The 21,662-nt window shown below is 39.4% G+C and overlaps 1 protein-coding gene across 4 annotated transcripts in view; it reads right to left on the bottom strand.

The window, feature by feature from the left end:
• The window catches only part of Aco1 (aconitase 1), a 61,766-nt gene that overhangs the window by 15,619 nt on the left and 24,485 nt on the right, over positions 1-21,662 (bottom strand). For all 4 annotated transcript variants that reach the window (XM_074051627.1, XM_074051629.1, XM_074051628.1 and 1 more), the window contains 10 exons: positions 17,265-17,334; positions 16,954-17,137; positions 16,303-16,442; positions 7,516-7,687; positions 5,372-5,472; positions 4,745-4,861; positions 3,860-4,019; positions 2,555-2,690; positions 1,741-1,825; positions 813-969 (listed from right to left, as the gene is read on the bottom strand). In XM_074051627.1, the coding sequence (XP_073907728.1) occupies positions 813-969; positions 1,741-1,825; positions 2,555-2,690; positions 3,860-4,019; positions 4,745-4,861; positions 5,372-5,472; positions 7,516-7,687; positions 16,303-16,442; positions 16,954-17,137; positions 17,265-17,334 (1,322 nt within the window). The remainder of the gene's footprint in view (positions 1-812; positions 970-1,740; positions 1,826-2,554; positions 2,691-3,859; positions 4,020-4,744; positions 4,862-5,371; positions 5,473-7,515; positions 7,688-16,302; positions 16,443-16,953; positions 17,138-17,264; positions 17,335-21,662) is intronic.

The following is a 21,662-nucleotide window of genomic DNA, read 5'->3' on the forward strand; positions in this document are numbered from 1 at the left end:
TGAAGCCTATCTAAACACCACAGTCTTGCTTAGAACACCAGACGGCACTTTAGAATATGCTCAAGGGCCATTTTAAACAGCAAAATCACCACAAAAGCACAAAAATGTGGGGGATAAAAGGTATTAAGTAGACTGAAAAGGAAACTTGTTTATAGTGCTAGAGTTGAAACAAGATGGCTGAGTGTAGCCTTATTTGACCTCAGTGTAGTGTGTTGAGTTGGATCAGTTTTCATGTCTTGTGTATCTGTCAATGGCCATAAAAACACCAGAAATACTGATTTGAGGGTTGAAATATATTTTAGTGAATTAGCAAAGTTACAAATATAGACTCAACTGTACTTCTAAAGTTATGATTTCCTAAAGGTAACTCAAAGAAAGAGGTATTGTGTCCATATTATCTAATCTGCTTAGAATGGATTGAGGGAGGTATAGCAAGGAAGCCGCCAGGAAAGGAGACAAAGCATCACTTCTCCTGAATTTTAAGAAGCTAAACTATCTGCAATGTTCCTACAAAGTATTTATTAAAACAAAGGCTATCAATAGAGTCCAGCAGGAGTGGAAAAGGGAGGATCTTTAGAAGAAACTAGAACAGCAAATCTCTACTATTTTTGGCATTTATTTCCCTTTTGCCACCTCTAACCCTCAGCAGAGTCTTACTGACTTCAGTTATTGGAGAATACTGCAAATATTTCCCCGTCTTTATCTCTGGAGGTTCTCTGTTTCATTTTTATTAATGAAAGCAGCAATTTATTTCAACTAATAGTTTTTAATTCACTGGAAAAAAAATCACAGCCACAAAACCAAAATCTTACCCAATGGCTCTTTCTCAAAGTCGATCCTGACAGTCCCAGCAATTGCATATGCTATTACTAAGGGAGGCGATGCTAAATAGTTGGCCCGGGTATTAGGGTGGACCCGACCTTCAAAATTCCTGTTCCCAGACAGCACTCCAACAGCTACGAGGTCTCCCTGTGGAACGCAAGAGAAAAATGCGGTCATGAAGAAAAGAGGTTGCCTGTACTTCTCTTCTCAGACCATCAGTAACAGTTTTCAGCTGCCCATTCACCTGTTATGTCTCCTGCTATGGGGACAAGGGTAGACAATAGTGTCCCTGTGAGAGATATTTTGTATCAAAAACAGCAAAGGTATGTTCAGTGATTTCTGCTCATAAGAAAATACTAGGTACATTAGAACATAATGTCCGAGCTATTACTACCTGGTAAACAGGTGGGAAAGACCAAAGCTGACAGATGAAGGAAGCCACAGTGACTTACACAGTAAGTGTAATACTTCAATAGTATTTTTCAAGGCTACAGAATTTTTGAGACAAAAATCAAGCCAGGATAATTTAGTTTAGACTCATTTACATGGAGACTTGTTTTATTTTGGACTAATTTTCAAATGACCATAAATGAACAATTCTGGAGCCCTAATAGTCAAAACCAGCAGGCATTAAGCACTTTCTCGAGTGCCAGGCACTGCAATGTTTTATCATCACGATTTTCCTAACTCTATAAAATAGATACTATTATCATTTCCAATTTATAGTTGTGGAAATGAGGCACAAACAAGCTAATTAACTTGTCCAAGGTTATATTGCTTATAATTTTAGTTCTAAAGACCATATACTTAATCACATCCCCTGTTTCCATGGACTGTCTTGAAATTACCAGCATTATTGTCACATATCATCTGAAAAGAAACAATGGCTCGGAAACATGCAGGCTCCTCCGTAATTACCTGAGTGATGGCTTCTACCATGGGTTCAGGCAAAGGCCCACTGTTGCCGATGCACGTCATGCAACCATAGCCTACCACATCAAACCTAGGCACAAGAGAGAGAATCCTGACACCTGAGTCACAAAGCTACTTTATGTGTGAGTTAAGTTCGGGACAGTGCTGTTTCTGTCAAGCTTTCCTTCCTGAGAGAGGTTTCCATATAGCATACCTAAGAATACTATTCATATTTTACTTATAAGAAATAGTCATCAAATAATCTAGAAAGTTAAAAGGTTGAAATCATATATGCCATTTAATGTCTCCCTACACTGCTATTATTATATTATCCCAAGGACTTTTGAATTTTATGAGGCACATGGAGAAAACAGGTGTCAAACTAAGAATAATATAGGAACTAGAGAAACTGTGTTTGACAACCAGTAATTAATTTGCCTCAAGGAATTAGAATGCTTTTAGCCAAAGTAAATAATTATTTTCATACAGTGACAGAGCCATTGCCAGCCCATGGCATACCTCAGGACAAATAAGGTACCTCCTGCAGTGGGAACAGACAACCTAGAAGCACAATGCTCGGTAAGCAGAGCATAGGCTCTGTCCTTAGAAGGCACCACTGTATGGTGAACAACCAACACAACTATACAACAGGACCCTATTCAGTTGGAATGTTAGGATTCAAGTCCACCTACCATCTGATAAAAGGCTATGCAATTAGACAGCATCAGATAAGCTCTCAGCTATTACATGGTGACACAGCAATTTAGAAGAGGAAAAAAATACAACAAAAGCAAGAGCATAAGAGGAAACTCTCTCTCACCCAAGTTGAGAGAGATAAGGCATGACTCCGCTCTCTCGCAGATAATAGGTGACCACACCACTTCCAGGAGACAAGCTGGTTTTGATGTAAGGCTTCACATTCAGGCCAGCATCCACGGCTTTCTTTGCTAACAATCCTGTGAAACGGTGAACACAGACACAGTGAGTGACCACCTACACTAGGTGCCAAGAACACTTCAAAAAGCATCTGATCTTTCAGTCTCATTTCCTGCTCAACAGAAATCAAAAGTCCACTGCCCAGAGACACTTACGCTCAAAATCAGTCGTGCAAATGAAGAGATGTGCTTACTTTTCTTTTTTTAAGAGATAAACCTTGAACCACTTAAAAACGAGTTTTTCGTTTTGTAGGGAAAGTATCTTTCTAATTATGTTTGATTTGGATAGAAATTACAACTAAAGGGCTTTTTCTGAAAATATATGAATTGTGTACTGGTTGATGAGGAACACAGTCAGCCTACAAAAAAAAACCCATCTAGACTACAGGTATTTCTCAAGTAGAAGATCAAAGGTTCCTGGACCTTTGGGCAGGGCAAATACAGACTGTTACCGCAGCACTGGGTGCTCTGACTCAGGAAGTGTCACAGAAACAGGAAAGAAATGAGGTGTGGGGGTGAGGATGTAAAGGGACAAGGACTATAGGCAAACTTGGTATGAATCCTAAGAAGTCTAGTTTGCTCCAAATAAGGAAAGCTTAGGTAGCAACGTAAGGACTCTTCAAAAAGAAGATTCTGTTTATGCTCATGAAGAAAGAACTGTTGACACTGGCCTGTGGACACAGAGAAAACTTGGGGATGATTACACAGCTGGAAACTAAAGAGATCTTATGTTAGTGACCCCAGCACGTAAATATTAACTGCTTCACCAGAACTGCATAACAGGTCAGGTGCACTGAGCTTTATTAACAGTGCCCTGTGCCCTGATTCAGATGCAACTGCCAATGCATCAAGATGTTATGAAACTTCCCTGGTCAGTGGAGTTACAGAGAACAAAGTCTATGACATGACAACAGGTATTTTTTTCCTTCTGAGGTCTGATGTGGATTCTGGGCATTAGCAGAAATTCAGTCTTCCTTTGGGCTAATTCTAAAGAAAAAGACTCTGATGCATCATAATTCCTACTTTAAATGCTTTGGATTCTATTTGTTATGTAGATATATCTGAGTAGATATCTCTTCATCCAGAAAGACAGGTTCAGAGAACTATATGTACAATGCAGTTACAACCTTGGGTCATATCTGGAGAGACTTCCACCTGCTCATTCACGGGGTGGACTTAAATGCACTTACCTGCTCCTAACATCACAGAGGGGTTGCTAGTGTTTGTGCAGCTAGTAATGGCAGCAATTACCACAGAACCATGAGCAAGGGTGAATTCACTGTTATTGTAGATAAACGTCTTATGGTCATTATGATGGTCTGGAGCAACTTGGAATCCTTTAAATCCTTGCTATAGGAAGAAAAAAATCATATAGATTATATACAGGAAGAAAAATATAAAAAATATCTATCTATTTTGCTTTAGGAAGAAAAAAATGAAGGAGAATGAATACTTTGGTAACTGTAACATTAAAGATCGATTATTTACAACACACAAATATCTCTGCCTCTAAGCTTCAAAATGGCACAGAAAAATTCTCTTTATTCTTTTAAAATCTTTACAAAAGGCATCCATAATTTCTAACTCTTACTCTGCACTAAAATTAATAACAATACTTTCTTCCCTCCTCAAAAATGTGAATGCTGAAACTATGAATGCTGTCCATGAACACAATTCATTACAGATCTTTCTAGTTTTGGAGATAGGGTGTCACTATGTAGCCCTGGTTGACACTGAACTCATGATCCTCTTGCCTCAGCTTCCCAAGTGCTAGGATTACAGGCTATCGAACATCTTAATCATTTATTTGGGATATGGTCATTGAAAGTCTGTGTACAAGATCTGTGGGATGCCGAAATGATTCTGACACAAATGTTATGCTCCAAAGTACATTCCAATAAGGGAAAACATACATGAAAATAAAGTATCAACTGCATAAGTTAAAGAATATGGAATCACATCAAAAGTTTTTAGACCAAGTGCCATGAAGTTTCAAGTGAGAAAGATTCATTATCGAGTGGGGTAAAAGCCTGGAACTAAGAAATCGGACACAGGGCAGAGTCCAGAGGCCCTACCTTGGCTCCAAGGCAGCTCTCAAAGTCCTTTTTCATGTCAGACACAGCGACTTTGTCCTGAGGCCTTTTGGGTCCACTGCAGCAAGGTACTACTGTTTTCAAGTCTAACTCCACAACCTATTTACTCAACCAAAAGGAGTTACAGAATTCACCTTATATCCATAAAGAAGAAAGCACAAGTCATGGTGACACATCATAATGAAAATAAGCAAGTAAACAAAACCAACACACCCCAAAACAAAGAAGCCAAGGTTCATCTTAAAACATTTGTAAGGGACTGATTTCCCAAGAGCAAGATGGGCATTTAAGTAGCATGGGCCAGGAAGGACGCCTGCTGCCTCTCAGGAGTGCAGAGTGGACACTATAGTAACTGCCAGTGTCTTCCACTTACCTGCTCCATAAAGCAGCTCATACAGGGTTTTTATTGCCAAAGTATCTTGTTGTTTACTATTTCCTTATCCTTTCAATTTTTCAGCCTTTTACCGCACTGGTCCCCTACGATGACTTTGCAGTGACTGGTTTCTTACAAGTACACTCACCCACCCCAAGGAAAAACACAGACCACTAAAATTGCAGTGTTGGGAATGTAGAAACGTGTTTGGTGGGTGGTGCTCTCACATCTCCTACCTGCGCGAAGTCTGGGTCTTGTGAGGTGTCGCTGAAATCACGAAACATTCCTACAGCTTCAAGATACTTTTTAATGTGCTTTACTTTGGTTTCATCACGACCTAAATGACATCAGTAGTAACAAGTAATACCTATTAATACTTCCTGGTTAAAGCCATGAAATTAACACCTCCATTACCAGTATGTAAGTGATATGTATTCCATGTACACACTCCGACCCTCTGATTGCTGTTGCTTTTTATTAGGAGTCATTAACTGATCTGTCATTCCTATCAAACAGATAATTTTCTGGAAAAGATTCTGGTTTTTCCTATAGATACTCATCCTCTTTTTGGTTACAAACCTTAATCAGGAGGATTCTAAGCCTGAGCTAACTGCAATAGTTAATTGTACCTGTGATCTGCCTTCAACTGACCATAAAGACTACTGGTATGCTACATTACTACTGTTAAAATCATTATCCATCTCATCTCCAGCCCAAACCTCCAGCTAGTAAAAGAATTACTTCACACTCTAATCTTTTATAATGACCTTCTGAGAAAAGTACTATTGCTATTTTCATATACAGATAAAGAAACTCAAATCTATGGAACACAGCAAGTGTACGGCAGAACCAGGATCCAAACCCAAGTTTAGCTCTGAAGTCTTTGGACTTAACTCCCAGTGCTGTATCACCAGGAATATGACCCTGAGCCCTCTGCTACTTGTTTCATATCAAGATCCTGGTATAGAAGATAACACCCATAAAGTATGCCGTGGACATACAGTTCATCGATTCTCAGTTAAATAGAAACTGAAAGCTGGGTCCACCCTAGGTCACAATGTTCTTCTGCCTGTTTCAACTGTGCTGTCAAGGCCATGGGTCTGTCAATATGGACCTCATAAGAGACAGCATAAGGGGCTTCTTTAACGTATTTAGCATGGCCTGGTGTCAAGCCCACTGTTCATTAGATCCCATGGCACCTCCCCTTCAAAACAATGAGCAGGAGAGATTTCTTTCTCCTAGGGCTGGGTAAGAGAAAGGGTTTCACTCTTTCAAAGCAGCATAGTCACTTCAATTTGATAGATGGACCACTATGAACTGTGGTGGTACCTCCAGCACCACAGAAAAAAACCTGACCTCTTTTCTCCTGTGCCTTCCCTTCTCTTCTTAAGGCTGACACCCTCAACTATTTATTCTCTTCTTTCATCTATCTTGTTCACCGCTGTATGTCCTAGCCCTACATCAGATATTGATAATGTATTAAATGAGTAACCGAATGAGTACTAAATGTTTTTACAATAAACTTGAGAAATTAAAAACAAAAGGCTATCTCAAAGTTAAAAGTCAAACTTAGCCAGATATGGTAGCTATAATACCAACAACTCTGGGGGCAGAGGCAGGAGGATCTGAAACTCCAGGTCTGCTCAAGTTGGGTAAAGCAAGTGAGACAAACAGAAAATGGCTGAGGGCATGGCTTAAGTGGTAGAGCACTTGCCTACTTATGTATGGAGACCCTAGATTCAATCCCCAGCACTGAAACACACACACAAAAAAGAGAAATTACTAAACAAATTTATACAAAGTAAAAGCTCCATGACATAAAATACTTTCCAATGTAGACTCTTAGTTTGGTTTCTGGACAACTCAAGAGAGGTACTGCAGTATCTTCCGTATTTGGAGCCAGGCACCTTCAGGTTTGGTTCTGGCTCTGCTATCTAAGCCTTGGGCAATAACATTTCTCTGATGGTCAGTTTTCTCTCCTATTATTTAATTAACTGATCAATCAAGCCACCCTATAAATGTGTGATGAAGACAGCAGCAAGTACATACCGAGTGTCTGGTACACAACAGGTACCCCACAGACAGCACTCACCACTTACTAACAACACTTGCTCAATGCCAACCATTGACATCCAGTAAAGATCTAGGCTCTGGAGTACTGACTGAGACTGTTTCTATTGGCTATACTATCTCCATCTCAGAACTTCTGAAATCCCAACAACACATTTGGACCCTATGGAGATGAAAAAAAAGTTATGTAACTCTAACCCAAGAGCGTTGCATGGGGCAGGGGCAGAGACAAAGACAAAGAGAGAGCTCCAATAATGTGTTCTGTGAAAACTTTAACAAGGAGCTTCTGCTTTCACAGATCTTCACCTACCTGTCTGCACCAGGTACTTGATGCTAACTTCATCAACTGGGAAAAAGGCAGCAGTTGCTCCATACTCTGGACACATGTTAGCAATTGTAGCTCGGTCAGCAATGGACAACTGAGCTACTCCAGGCCCGAAGAACTCCACGAATTTGCCCACAACGCCAACCTGGCGGAGATGCTAAGCAGCAGAAACAACAGAAAAGTCTGAAACTTGATAGCCCATATTCAGAATCCCCTTACAACTCTTATATACTAGCCTTCGGAGTAACACAAATAAATTAGCCCAGTATGTTTCAGATTACTTTTAAAAATAAAACTTAAAAAGCAATGTCACAAAATAACATGGTATCCTGGACTAGATCCTGGAATGGCTAAGGGACATGACTGAGAAGACATACCATACATACATACATACATACATTCCATAACAATGTCAACGTCTTAGTTCTGACAAATGTACATTGTTATTTAAGGTGGTAACATTAGAAGAAGATGGGAGAAAGGTAACATGGACTCTGTACTGTCTATCCACCAACTCTCCTGTAAATCTAAGATTATGTCAAAATAGTTCCTATTTTTAAAAAAGTAAGAAAAAGTAATCCCCCAAAATACAAATAACATCAAGGAAAGTTTTTCAAAATGAGAAACACACTCTAATGAAACAGAAGTGTCTAGAAATTGAACAGAAGTGCTAAAAATAAAATTCTTTCAACCTAAATAAACCTAAATAAATTATGTAATCACAGTAGTTGAATAAGTAAATGACTTTTTTCAAAGATATAATGCATAAAATTCATGCTACAGGTACAAGTCAAATGTAATGAAAAGACTGAGCAGGCTCTCCCACATCTTTTCTACACAAGCCATCATCTGGGGTGAGGCTCTGTGACGGACTGAATAGCTCTGCATGAAGCCAGTTTCATAGACTGTCAACAGTCACATGGAAAAGCTCTTTTGGTTATGTGTATTTTGTCAAATTTTGTGGGCAAGGCCTTTGTTATTCCATATTCCAAAAATAGTACACAGACATCTGTGAAAAGCTACAGTGTTTAAATAAATCCATTCCAAATTCCACAAAGATTAAATCAAAGAGAAGCTTTTTGGCCTTTTACAGTATGGTATCTATATATAAGACCACAAGCCTCCAAACTACAGAACCAGAAAAAGTTATGCTTGTGGTAAAGCAAAATCATACTTTTCTAATAGTTTTCTAAAATGAAACTGCCTTTTTTGTAAATCAAGAAAATCACAAAAAAAAGATGGCTTCTTCTAGGAACTTAAGATTAAAAACCCTAATATTTTCCAACATGGAGAAACATCTATAACAATATTATATAATAATTACAATAATAATTATAATTATAATATAGAAGACATTTAAAAAAGTCAAACATTTATGGACCTAATTTGCTCTTTACATATAAAGAACCACGTGAAAAAAAAAGGTAGCAAAAGTATAAACACATGAATGAGTCTTACAACTTCAAATAGTGATCATTTCTAGATACGGGGAAGGTGACTTTAGCCATAAAGCATTACATATCACTTTGTTTAAAACACAGAGCCAGGTGTGGTGGTTTATGCCTGTAATCCCAACCTCTCAGAAGGCAGAGACAGGGAGATGGCAATTTGAGGCCAGCCTGGGCAAAAAGTTATTGAGGCCCCATCTCAACAAAAAAAGCTGGGTGTGGAGCACACCTGACATCCCAGTTACACAGGAGTTATAAGTAGAAAGATCACAGTCTACATCTGCCCAGACAAAAAACCGTAAGGCTCCACCTGAAAAACCACTAAAACAAAAAGGGGTAGGGATGTGGCACAAGTGGTGGAGCACCTGCGTAACAAGCATGAGTCCCTGATTTCAAATCTCGGTATTGCCCCAAACAACCAAAAAACGTATGAGTGCTGAAATAAACATGGCAAAATCTTGTCACCTATTAAACCATATAAATATCATGTTTCTGTGTATTTTAACTATGACATAATTTTAAATATTAAGAAAAAATTCCAGAGGATTCCAAGACGGCAGCAAGAGTGAGGAAGCAGAAAGCGAGCCTCCTATAGTGAAATCTTGGAGAGACGCTGGAGACACACCTTGCAGGCAAAACCACCGAGAAGAGGCAAAACTTTGACCCCTCCAAACCTCCAACCGACGCAGAGAATCTCCACTTTACGTTAAACGGAGAAACCAGGAGGGCCCCTGGGCCGCCAGTCACCCACGCCCAGATAGCGTAGGAAGACATGGACAAGGTGAGCTAAGTGGTATGTGTACTCCCACAACCCTGGGCCAGAACAACATGGCCCCCTGGACAGACAAACCTCCCCCCAGGGAAATAAGAGAAACTGAGTAATAAGCAATAAGAACAATAAACACACGTTGCAAAGAGGGTGGGGCGCCCTGAGCGCCGAAGAGGGGGGAAGGGAATCCTTCCCGGAACTGTAAATAAACAAGATGGGCCTGGCCAGAGAGGCTCTGGTGGGAGCAGGGGCTTGCGCCCAGAAACCAGGAGCGGGGAAGCTTGTGAGAGTGGCAGAGGGAGGAAAACTCCACAGGAGACGGGGGAAAACCCACCTCCTCATGAGCTATAAACAAACACGGAGGCTGGCAGGAGCAGCAGGACCGCCCAGTAATCAGGATGGGAAAACTTGTAAAAGTGGCAGTGGGAGGAAAACTCCAAGGGAGAGGGGGGATGACCCACTTCCCATGTGAGCTGTAAATAAAGATGCAGGCCAGAGAAAGCGGGTGCAGTGTCACCTCCCTCAGTGTGCTTGGAAAGGGGAAAGCTTGTAGCAGAGGCTCCCACACAGGACTCTGAGTAAACAAAGCCTGCAGGGCTGGGTGAGTGTTAAGCTCACTTCTGAGATCTGCATAAATAAAGCCTCCAGCAACAGCAGGCTGACAGCAGAGGGCAGGCAAGCCACAGCCGCAGATAGCCATTCACAGAACTGTCTCCAGACTCTTTTTTTTTCTCTCTCCCTAACGTGATGAGACAACAACCAAACTACATCTGCATACTGAAAAACCTACTGAAACTGTATTGCATTTGAACTTGGGACACTTTGTGTTTTTTTTTTTCTGTGTGTGTGCAGTTTTGTTCTACTTTATGCGTCCCCTTTGATGAGACAATTACAGAGCAACATCTGAGGCACCGTCTCCAGGATTGGAGACTGAGATGGACACCAAAATTATTAAGACTGAAACTTCATTGCATTTAAACTTGGAGGTTGTTTTTTAAATTTTTTTTATTTTCTATTTTTCATTTTGTTTTATTTTATTTATATATATATTTCTTTCATTTACTTATTTTTTATTTTTAATCTTATCTTTATTCTTTCTATTTTTTTATTTTCAATCCTCTCTGTCTCTCTAATGCCTGTTCAGCTTACTGTCAATTAGTACACCAACACTCCCTATTTATACCTTTGAAACTTTTGTTTCCTTGTTTTGTTTTTTCCTATTTGCCTGTTTATTTGTTTGTCCCTTTTTAACTTCTTGCTTTCCATATCCTCTCACCCTTCCATTCTAAATATTACCATTGTTATTATTACAAGCTAGAAGATACTTAATTGCACACAGTACAGGGACAATAACAACGACAAGGGCAATGAGGGGAAGACAGAAAAAACAGGGAAACCAGTTTCGCCACAGCAAAAAATTAGTACAGGAACCGGAAGGAAATGAAGAAAACAGTTACTCAGATCCAGACTCCAACAAAATAAAGATAAACTATGCCAAAGGACCCAATGAAGCTCACAAGAATAATTTAAAAGAAGACATACTACAGGTACTCAATGACAATTTTATAGAGATGATACTGGATAGGGTCAACCAAAATGTACAGGAGACACTCAAGAAATTCTAAGACAACAAAAATAGAGAATTTGAAAAAGCAAAAGAAGAAATAAAGGAAACCATAGAAGCACTATATAAACACCAAAGTGAAACAGAGAACACGATTAATAAAGAGATAAATGAACTCAGGACAAAAATAGACAACATTAAAGAAGAAACCACCCAGGATATGGAAAACCTCACAAAAAAGAATGAAACAGAACTGCAAAAAAAAAACGGAAGGCCAGTTCAGCAGAATAGAACAAATAGAAGACAGAAAATCAGTACTTGAAGATGAAATGGTAATTAAAGGAAAAACTGAGAACTATTAATTAAATAACTCAAGACCTGTGAAAAGAAAATGCAAGAACTCACCGACTCCATCAAAAGACCAAACTTGAGAATCACGGGCATCGAAGAAGGAGAAGAGGTGCAAGCGAAGGGAATGCGTAATATATTCAACAAAATAATAACAGAAAATTTCCCAAATCTGGAGAAAGATATTCCCATACAGATGCAACAGGCCTCCAGGACACCAGACAGACCAGATCAAAATAGAACTACCCCACGACATATCATCATTAAAACAACAAGTTCAGAAACTAGGGAAAGAATATTGAAGGCTGTAAGAGAGAAAAAACAAGTAACATACAAAGGTAAACCCATCAAAATCACAGCAGACTTCTCAACAGAAACATTAAAAGCAAGAAGAGCGTGGGGTGAGATCTTTCGGGTAATGAATGAAAATAACTTCAACCCAAGGATACTCTACCCAGCAAAACTATCATTCAAAATAGATGGAGCAATAAAAGTCTTCCATGATAAAAAGAGAAATTAAAACAATACGTGACCACAAAGCCACCACTATAAAAGATTCTTCAAGGTATTCTGCACACAGAAAGTGAAACCCAACTTAACCATGAAAAGACAGGCAGCACCAAACCACAGAAAAAGAAAAAGCAAGACAGTAGAGAGTAACCTCAACTTAGGTACACACAATCAAACCTTCAAACAACTAAGACAACTAAATGACAGGAATCACCACATACCTATCAGTACTAACACTTAATGTTAACAGACTTAATTCACCTATCAAAAGGCACCGCTTGACGAAATGGATTAAAAAGGAAGATCCAACAATTTGTTGCTTACAGGAGACCCATCTCACTGACAGAAATAAGCATAGGCTTAGGATGAAAGGCTGGAAGAAGATTTACCAAGCCAATGGCCCCTGAAAACAGACAGGAGTAGCAATACTTATCTCTGACAAAGTAGACTTCAAACTTACATTGATCAAACAAGATAAAGAAGGACATTCCATACTAATAAAAGGGGAAATAGACCAAAAGGAAATAATAATTATCAACCTGTATGCACCCAATGTCAATGCACCCAATTCCATCAAACATACCCTCAAAGACCTAAAAGCATATATTAACACCAACACAATGGTTGTGGGAGACTTTAACACCCCATTATCATCAATAGATAGGTCATCCAAACAAAAAAATCAATAAAGAAATCCAAGATCTAAAATATACAATAGATCAAATGGACCTAGTTGACGTCTACAGAACATTTCATCTAACTTCTACACAATATACATTCTTCTCAGCAGCCCATGGAAACTTCTCCAAAATAGATCATATCCTAGGGCACAAAGCAAGTCTCAGCAAATATAAGAAAATAGAAATTATACCATGCATACTATCTGATCACAGTGCAGTAAAACTAGAACTCAACAACAAAAGTAAAGACAAAAAACATGCAAACAGCTGGAAACTAAATAACTCATTACTTAATGAACATTGGGTCATTGATGAAATAAAACAGGGAATTAAAAAGTTCCTGGAAGTCAATGAAAATGAAAACACAACCTACCAGAATCTATGGGACACAGCAAAGGCAGTCCTGAGAGGAAAGTTTATAGCCCAGAAGTGCATATGTTAAAAAGACTGAAAGATCCCAAATCATCTCAAACTCCTAGAAAAACAAGAACAAGCAAATCCCAAAACAAATAGAAGGAGTAAAATACTAAAAATAAGAGCTGAAATCAATGAAATAGCAACCAAAAAAAAAAACCATACAAAGAATTAATGAAACAAAAACTTGGTTCTTTGAAAAAATAAACAAGATCGACAGACCCCTGGCAAACCTGACTAAAATGAGGAGAGAAAAAACCCAAATTAGTAGAATCAGGAATGCAAAAGGGGAGATAACAGCAAACACTATGGAAGTCCAGGAAATCATCAGAGACTACTTGTAGAACCTATATTCAAATAAATTTGAAAATCTTAAAGAAATGGACAGATTTCTAGATACATATGATCATCCAAAAATGAACCAAGAGGAAATTAATCACCTGAATAGATCTATAACACAAAATAAAATTGAAGCAGCAATCAAGAGTCTCCCCAAAAAGAAAACTCCAGGACCTGATGGATTCTCTGCTGAATTCTATCAGACCTTTAAAGAAGAACTAATATCAACCTGCTTAAACTGTTCCATGAAATAGAAAGGGAAGGAAAACTGCCAAACACATTTTATGAAGCCAGTATCACACTTATCCCAAAATCAGGCAAAGACACCTCCAAAAAGGAGAACTACAGGCCAATCTCCTTAATGAACATTGATGCAAAAATCCTCAACAAAATAATGGCAAACCGAATTCAACAACACATCAAAAAGATTATTCACCACGGCCAAGTAGGCTTCATCCCAGGAATGCAGAGGTGGTTCAACATACAAAAATCAATAAATGTAATAGCAAAAGACAAAAACCACTTGATCATCTCAATAGATGCAGAAAAAGCCTTTGATAAGATCCAACACCATTTCATGATAAAAGCTCTAAGAAAACTAGGAATAGAAGGAAAGTACCTCAACATTATAAAAGCTATATATGACAAACCTACAGCCAGCATTATACTTAATGGAGAAAAACTGAAACCATTCCCTCTAAAATCAGGAACCAGACAAGGATGCCCACTATCCCCACTCCTATTCAACACAGTACTGGAATTCCTAGGCAGAGCAATTAGGCAAGAAGAAGGAATAAAAGGAATACAAATAGGTAAAGAAACTGTCAAAATATCCCTATTTGCAGACGACATGATCCTATACCTTAAAGACCCAAAAAACTCTACTCAGAAGCTTCTAGACATCATCAATACCTATAGCAAGGCAGCCCACACAACTATAACCAACTTGTCTTTGACAAGGAGCTAAAAATATACGATGGAGAAATAGCAGCCTCTTCAACAAAAACTGCTGGGAAAACTGGTTATTGTCTGCAAAAAACTGAAACTAGATCCATGTATATCACCCTATACCAAGATTAACTCAAAATTTATCAAGGATCTTAATATCAGACCCCAAACTCTAGAGTTGATACAGGAAAAAGTAGGAAATACTCTGGAATTAGTAGGTATAGGTAGGAACTTCTCAACGAAACCCCAGCAGCACAGCAACTAAGAGATAGCATAAATGGGACCTCATAAAACTAAAAAGCTTCTGTTCATCAAAAGAAATGGTCTCTAAACTGAAGAGAACACCCACAGAGTGGGAGACAATATTTGCCAGCTATACATCAGACAAAGGACTGATAACCAGAATATATAGGGAACTTAAAAAACTAAATTCTCCCAAAACTAATGAACCAATAAAGAAATGGACAAGTGAATTAAATAGAACTTTCTCAAAAGAAGAAATTCAAATGGCCATAAAACACATGAAAAAATGCTCACCATCCCTAGCAATACAGGAAATGGAAATTATAACCACACACAGATTCCAGCCCACCCCTGTTAGAATAGCCATCATTAGCAACACCACCAACAACAGGTGTTGGCGAGGATGCGGGGAAAAAGGAACCCTCTTACACTGTTGGTGGGAATATGAACTATTACAACCACTTTGGAAAAAAATGTGGAGGCTACTTAAAAAGCTAAACATTGATCTACCATTTGATCCAGCAATACCACTCTTGGGGATATACCCAAAAGACTGTGACACAGTTACTACAGAGGCACCTGCACACCCACGTTTATTGTGGCACTATTCACAATAGCCAAGTTATGGAAACAGCCAAGATGCCCCACCACTGACAAATGGATTAAGAAAATGTGGTATCTATACACAATGGAATTCTATGCAGCCGTGAAGAAGAACGAAATGTTATCATTTGTTGGTAAATGGATGGAATTGGAGAACATCATTCTGAGTGAGGTTAGCCTGTCCCAAAAGACCAAAAATCATATGTTCTCCCTCATATGGGGACATTAGATCAAGGGCAAATACAACAAGGGGATTGGACTTTGAGAACATGATAAAAGCGAGAGCACACAAGGGAGGGGGTGAGGTTAGGTAAGACACCTAAAAAATTAGCTAGCATTTGTTGCCCTTAACGCAGAGAATCTAAAGGAGACACCTTAAAAGCAACTGAGGCCAATAGGAAAAGGGGACCAGGAACTAGAGAAAAGGTTAGATCAAAAAGAATTAACCTAGAAGGTAACACACATGCACAGAAAATTAATGTGAGTCAACTTCCTGTATAGCTATCCTATCTCAACCAGCAAAAACCCTTGTTCCTTCTTATTATTGTTTATACTCTCTCTTCAACAAAATTAGAGATAAGGGCAAAATAGTTTCTACCCGGTATTGAGGTGGTTGGGGGGGAGAGGGAGGGGGTGGAGTGGGTGGTAAGGGAGGGGGTGGGGGCAGGGGGGGAGAAATGACCCAAGCCTTGTATGCACATATGAATACTAAAACAATAAGAAAAAAGAAAAAATTCCATGCAACAAGAGTCAAATATCATATAAACTTCACCATACAATACTTCCCTTATCTTCTCTATCAACATACTGTTTCATTGCATTTCTACAGCATACAGAAACCCATTATGTATTTCTTCCCCACTTATCACTGGCTCCCAACAGCATGACAGAGCAGCATATCCTTACCTTGGTAATGGTGAGCACAATGTCAGTGGATGTTACCAGAGGGTGGGGTTTTCCCACCAGCCTGTAGCCAATCACCTGAGGGAGCACCATACTGATTGGCTGACCCAGCATGACAGCTTCTGCTTCAATACCACCCACACCTGCAGGGAAGGGCATGCCAAAATAATGCTTTAATATTCCTCACTATATCCTCAGCTATAAAGCCAATAAACCCAGTTATAATGCTTAACTGATTCACAGTTGTTTCTATAAGAAACAGTTGTTTTTTTCTCTACTTCCCCATGTAGAACTTTTAACAAGTGTTTCTCAAAGTGCCCCCCACCCCAAATACCTACATCAATGACCCCTCAGTGCCACACCCAATGGAAAAATCTCCATTGTTATACATTTCAGATTATTTTCACTTATGCAAAATGTTCCTAACCTCTTATTCTAGTTTATTTTTCCAAACATAAATTGAGAGCCTGTAGATGTGAGACACTTTTCTAGGCACTGGAAATACAGTAGTGGAAAAAAAAAAAAAGACAAAAATACCACTCCTACACTTATGGTTATGCAAATTCATGCCACTGAGTTGTAATGGGGACAAAGTGTCTTAGTTTGAATGCTCTAGAACAGCTCATACAGAACAGGAATCTGGGAGATACTTACCCCAACCAAGAACACCCAGACCATCAATCATGGTAGTGTGTGAATCCGTGCCCACGAGGCTATCTGGGTAATAATATCCATCCTGATCAAATACCACTCTTGCCAAATACTCCAAATTCACCTGGTGGATGATTCCTGAGCCAGGTGGAATAATCCTCATGTTGTGAAAGGCCTGTGAACCCCACTAAGATTGAACAATGGAGAGAGTACTATGAGTGCCTGATGTCCTTCTACTCAGCCTATCTTCTACACATCTGTCCCTCATATCCTATAATTACAGGAAACCAAACAGAAATCCAGCTTTGCTATACCTTTAAAAATTCAAATCGTTCTCTATTTCTTTCAAATTCCAGGTCTTGATTCTTCTGTAAACTGTCCGGCCTGTCAGAGAGAAAAACTAAATGTATAAATGTCAAGGTTAAAATGTTGCTGGTCAAATTTATTGTTAACGAGTAAACAAAATTGCAACTGCACCTGCAAGCTTGTTGGATGGCATTCACGATTACAATCTGGAAAAGCTTAAGAGGTAAATTCCAAAATTCTTATAATATCCTCAAGCATAGTGGAAAGACAATATGAGCTGAATTCAAGTCAAAATTTATCATAAAGTCTTACAGGAACAAACTCAAGACATTTATATGATAATAGCAGCTTAGACCTTTAAGGAACTCTTGTTTCTGTACCCTCTTCCTGTCCATGACCTGCCACTTCTCTGAGCTGAGCCCTGTATGGGCTGGCATTTTCACCTGTTCATGTTGGAAGATAGTGAACCAGCTATGCCAGAGCCTTAGTCACTTTTGAATCACAGTCTCCTATCTCTCAAACATGGGTTTGTGTGGAAGATGATGCTACCCAAGAACATCTGTAAACCCCAAATTATGCACTGAGGTTTACTCAGGTTCATTCAGGTAGAAAAAGTCTTTGTTATGACTCTGCAGGTTTAGCACAGAGAAGGCACTCATAATTTGTATATCATGGGTTGAGGAAAGATAGGAAAATTAATAGTTACAACCCTAGCCAGACCTCACTAATTATATAATTGCTAACATTTACTGACATTACTAGGAACCAGCCACTATTCTGAATATTTAAGATTAATTTTCTCATTTAGTCTCCATAATAATGCTTTGAGTTAGATGCAACTAATACATACATTTTTCAAATGAGAAAAATGAGACACAGAGAAGTTAAGAGACTTACTGAGCTGAGCACTATATAGCTAGTAAATGATGAAAGTGGAATTCCAGACAGACGGTCTAACTCAGAGTTTATCTTTTTTTTTTTTTTTTTTTTTGCAGTACGGGAGTTTGAACTCAGGGCCTTGTACTTGGTAGGCAGGTACTTTACCACTTGAGCCACTCTGCCAGCCTAAGTTTATACTCTTAGTCCCTATACTGTACTGTCTCCTTGCAGGAGCAATTATAGTGGCTGTGGCTGTAATGTCTATAATAGTAATAACAACAAGAATAACAAGAATAACAGCAGGTGCTGAAGTGTGACATTTTGTTCAGGCTCACCGTGCTTTACACACAGGACCTCATTCCCTCATTCTGCCATCACAACAACCCTCATGTAGATACTTCTGTTATCCTCAATCCACAGAAGCAGCAGCTGACACAGAAAAGCTAGGTAACTTGTCCAAGGTCAGATAATAGGTAAGTTACAGAGCTGTCACCTGAACCTAGGTCTGATTGGCCCTGGGGTCTCTACTTTAACTATTTCTCGCCCACCTCTTCCTTTCATTCACTAGTTATCTACTGAGAGACTATCACGTGGCATGCTGGGAAAGCAATGGTGCACATTCACTGCCCATTTGGAGTTCAGGCCTTGCTGAGAGAAAGAGAAGCAAGAGAAGGGTGTGATTATGGATGATGCCTGACACTGCAGGTTAAGGGCACAATGGGAACACTCAGAAAGGGCTATGAACTTGGACCCCAAAGCTTCCAGAAGGAAATGATGTCAATGCAGGCTGAAAGATGCCAGGAGTCAGCTAGTGAGGAAATGGGCAGGCACTTCTTGGGAAGAAAATGACTGCAGCGTGTGTAAGTGTCAGTTGTTTAATGGGGTCAATTCCTGAGACATATTAGTGTAGGGGTCTATAAGCCATAGTCTGCAGTCTGTATCAGCATAATGCTTGTGTATGCTTGGTCCTCAAAGAATGACTTTTAAAGGCGAGGGAGTTGGCAAGGGGAAATACGTGGACAAGACAGCATGGGGCCAACAAAGCCAAAAATGTTTGCTATTGGCCTTTGCAGAAAAAGTTTAATGATCCCTGACTGAGAGAATGAATTTCCGTGAGTTATGTGTACACATTAGAGAAAAGCAAAGAGAAGACACCAGAGAAAGGAGAGAGCCTGGTAGGGGAGAAAAAGGCAATCTAACAGTACAGACACCTGGGTCAGCACACCCCCTAGACATGATGCAGCCACTCTCCAAGGTACACATTTCCATCTTCTTCTCACTAGCACCCTGAGGGCTCCGTCTTTCTGTTTTCCACCTGCCTCTTCAGGTCCAGGCCCACTTGGCAGCATGTCCTGGGCATCTGCATCAGGATTACATTGGGGGTTGAACCCCAATGCTTGGCTTTTTCTCCTAAATCTCTGCCCACACCACATTTAATGACCCCCCTTCCCACTTTTCACCTGTAACTATCAAAGTATTTATTTTAGTTTTCAGCCAGTCAACTAAACCTACCTTTTATACCATCACTAGAATTGATTTTCTAAAATGTAGTTCATGCACCAGTTTGTTATCTACCAATGGGCTTCCATTTTCAAATAAAGTGTAAATTCCTTGTTTTGAAAAACAAAGTCCTTGGGCTGAGGGCATGGCTCAACTGGTAGAGCGCCTGTCTGGTGAGTGTAAGGCCCTGAGTTCAAACTCTAGCACCACCAAAAAAAAAAAAACCACAAACAAACCCAAGCTCTAGGCCAAGCATGGTGAAACACACCTACAATACAGCTACTTGAGAGGTGTAGAGAGGAGGATCACCGTCCAAGTCCAGACCCTATCTGAAAAATAAAGCAAAAAGGTCTGGCAGCATGGCTCAAGTGGTATAGTGTTTACCTAGCAAGCACAAGGCCCTGAGTTCAATCTCCAGTACCATCACCACCAACAACCACCCCCCACCAAAGTCCTGTACCCTGACCTAAATCTTCCTTTACCAGCCCTCTTCTCTCCTCCAGCCCAGCTCTCAGCTTCCGCTACACAGTAGCTATCACACCTTGCCAAACCCCACTTTACTCATGACTTCGCACTCTGTTCTCTCTGACACAATGCATTTTCCAGCTCTCCTCACTCAACGTGCTTCAGGATCCAGATCAAGTGACACTCTGGAGAATCCTCTGACTCCCAAGTCAGGATGCTTTGCTGCCTTCTCTGTGGTGATTACACATATCAACTACATTAAAGTTACATATTCACTAATCTCCCTTCTAAATTAACCAGTTTCTTGAATGAATACTAGTACACAGTGGGTTCATTACATTGACTTAATTAACAAATGAAAGAAAACCAGAAGGGATCTCCAACCATTACTTCTACCAGAATGGGCAGAAGTCCTATCTCTTCAGCAGTACTTTGAGAACTTCTGGGCCTCAGTTGTCATGGTTTGTCCTCTTCCCTCCAACAGTAGGAGGATGTCAGAGCTTCTTAAAGCAGAAGCTGGGATGAAGAGGGGAATACTTGCCCCAGGAAATGTTGAGGACATCAGACTGTCAGAAGCAACATATTCACGGGTTGTTCAGAAACCAGAAATGCTCAGGCTGTCCTAAGTTATGGTATTTCTAGATAAAAACATTTATTATGCTAAGCTTGGTTCAATTAGCCTAGTTCTAGTTACTGGAATGAATAAACCTAGAATTCAGAGATTTTATCATTCAAAACTTCCCTAAATTAGCTCAATCTATGAACTTTTAATAAGGCATGTCAATGACCTCACAAATGAAAATGGGGAAATTTCTTCTTAGTTATATCATTTGAACTCACATTTGGACATAGTCCACAGTTCCTGAGAATTACACTGAATGGTACTCTAGAAACTTACAAGTAATATTTACAGAGAAGATATTTTCACACTCATGAAATCTGGTCAGAAATTCTTGTTGGGGAAAAAAGGGGACATTTCCAAGATAACTGCGTAATTATTACAACTATTTGTTAGTTAGATTTCTAAACACAATGCTAGACCAAACAACATTATTCATTCTAGCCAAAGAGGTTAGAAATAATTAACTGAAAAATAAATTACCCTACCATCCCTCACCCAGTTTTTCTAGCTCTTTTCTGTAATAAAGCTGGGAATAGGCCCACAGTATACAGTTCTACAAGGGTTGAGACATATTACATCTAAGTTCTTAAAAAATGAGGAAAGAGATCAGGAGGTCAAATTGCAAAACCAAAACTCAAGAAATAAAAACACAACACTGTCAATGAAAATAACTCTACAGAAATGTTCTCTTTAGCCGGGCACAAGGAGGCAGAGATCAGGAGGATCGCAGTTTGATGCCAGCTTGGGCAAATAGTTTGCAAGACCCTATCTTGAAAAAAACCAACACAAAAAAGGGCTGGTGGAGGGGCTCAAAGTGAAGGCCCAGAGCTTAAACCTGTTTCACCAAAAAAAAAATAAGTAAGAAAAAAGAAATGTTTTCTCTAATTATACATATGGATCCTCACTAGATCTGGATATTTGGATTAGAAAGTCACCCAAG

The sequence above is a fragment of the Castor canadensis genome, chromosome 13 (genome assembly GCF_047511655.1).
Source record: "Castor canadensis chromosome 13, mCasCan1.hap1v2, whole genome shotgun sequence".
Lineage (NCBI taxonomy): Eukaryota > Metazoa > Chordata > Mammalia > Rodentia > Castoridae > Castor > Castor canadensis.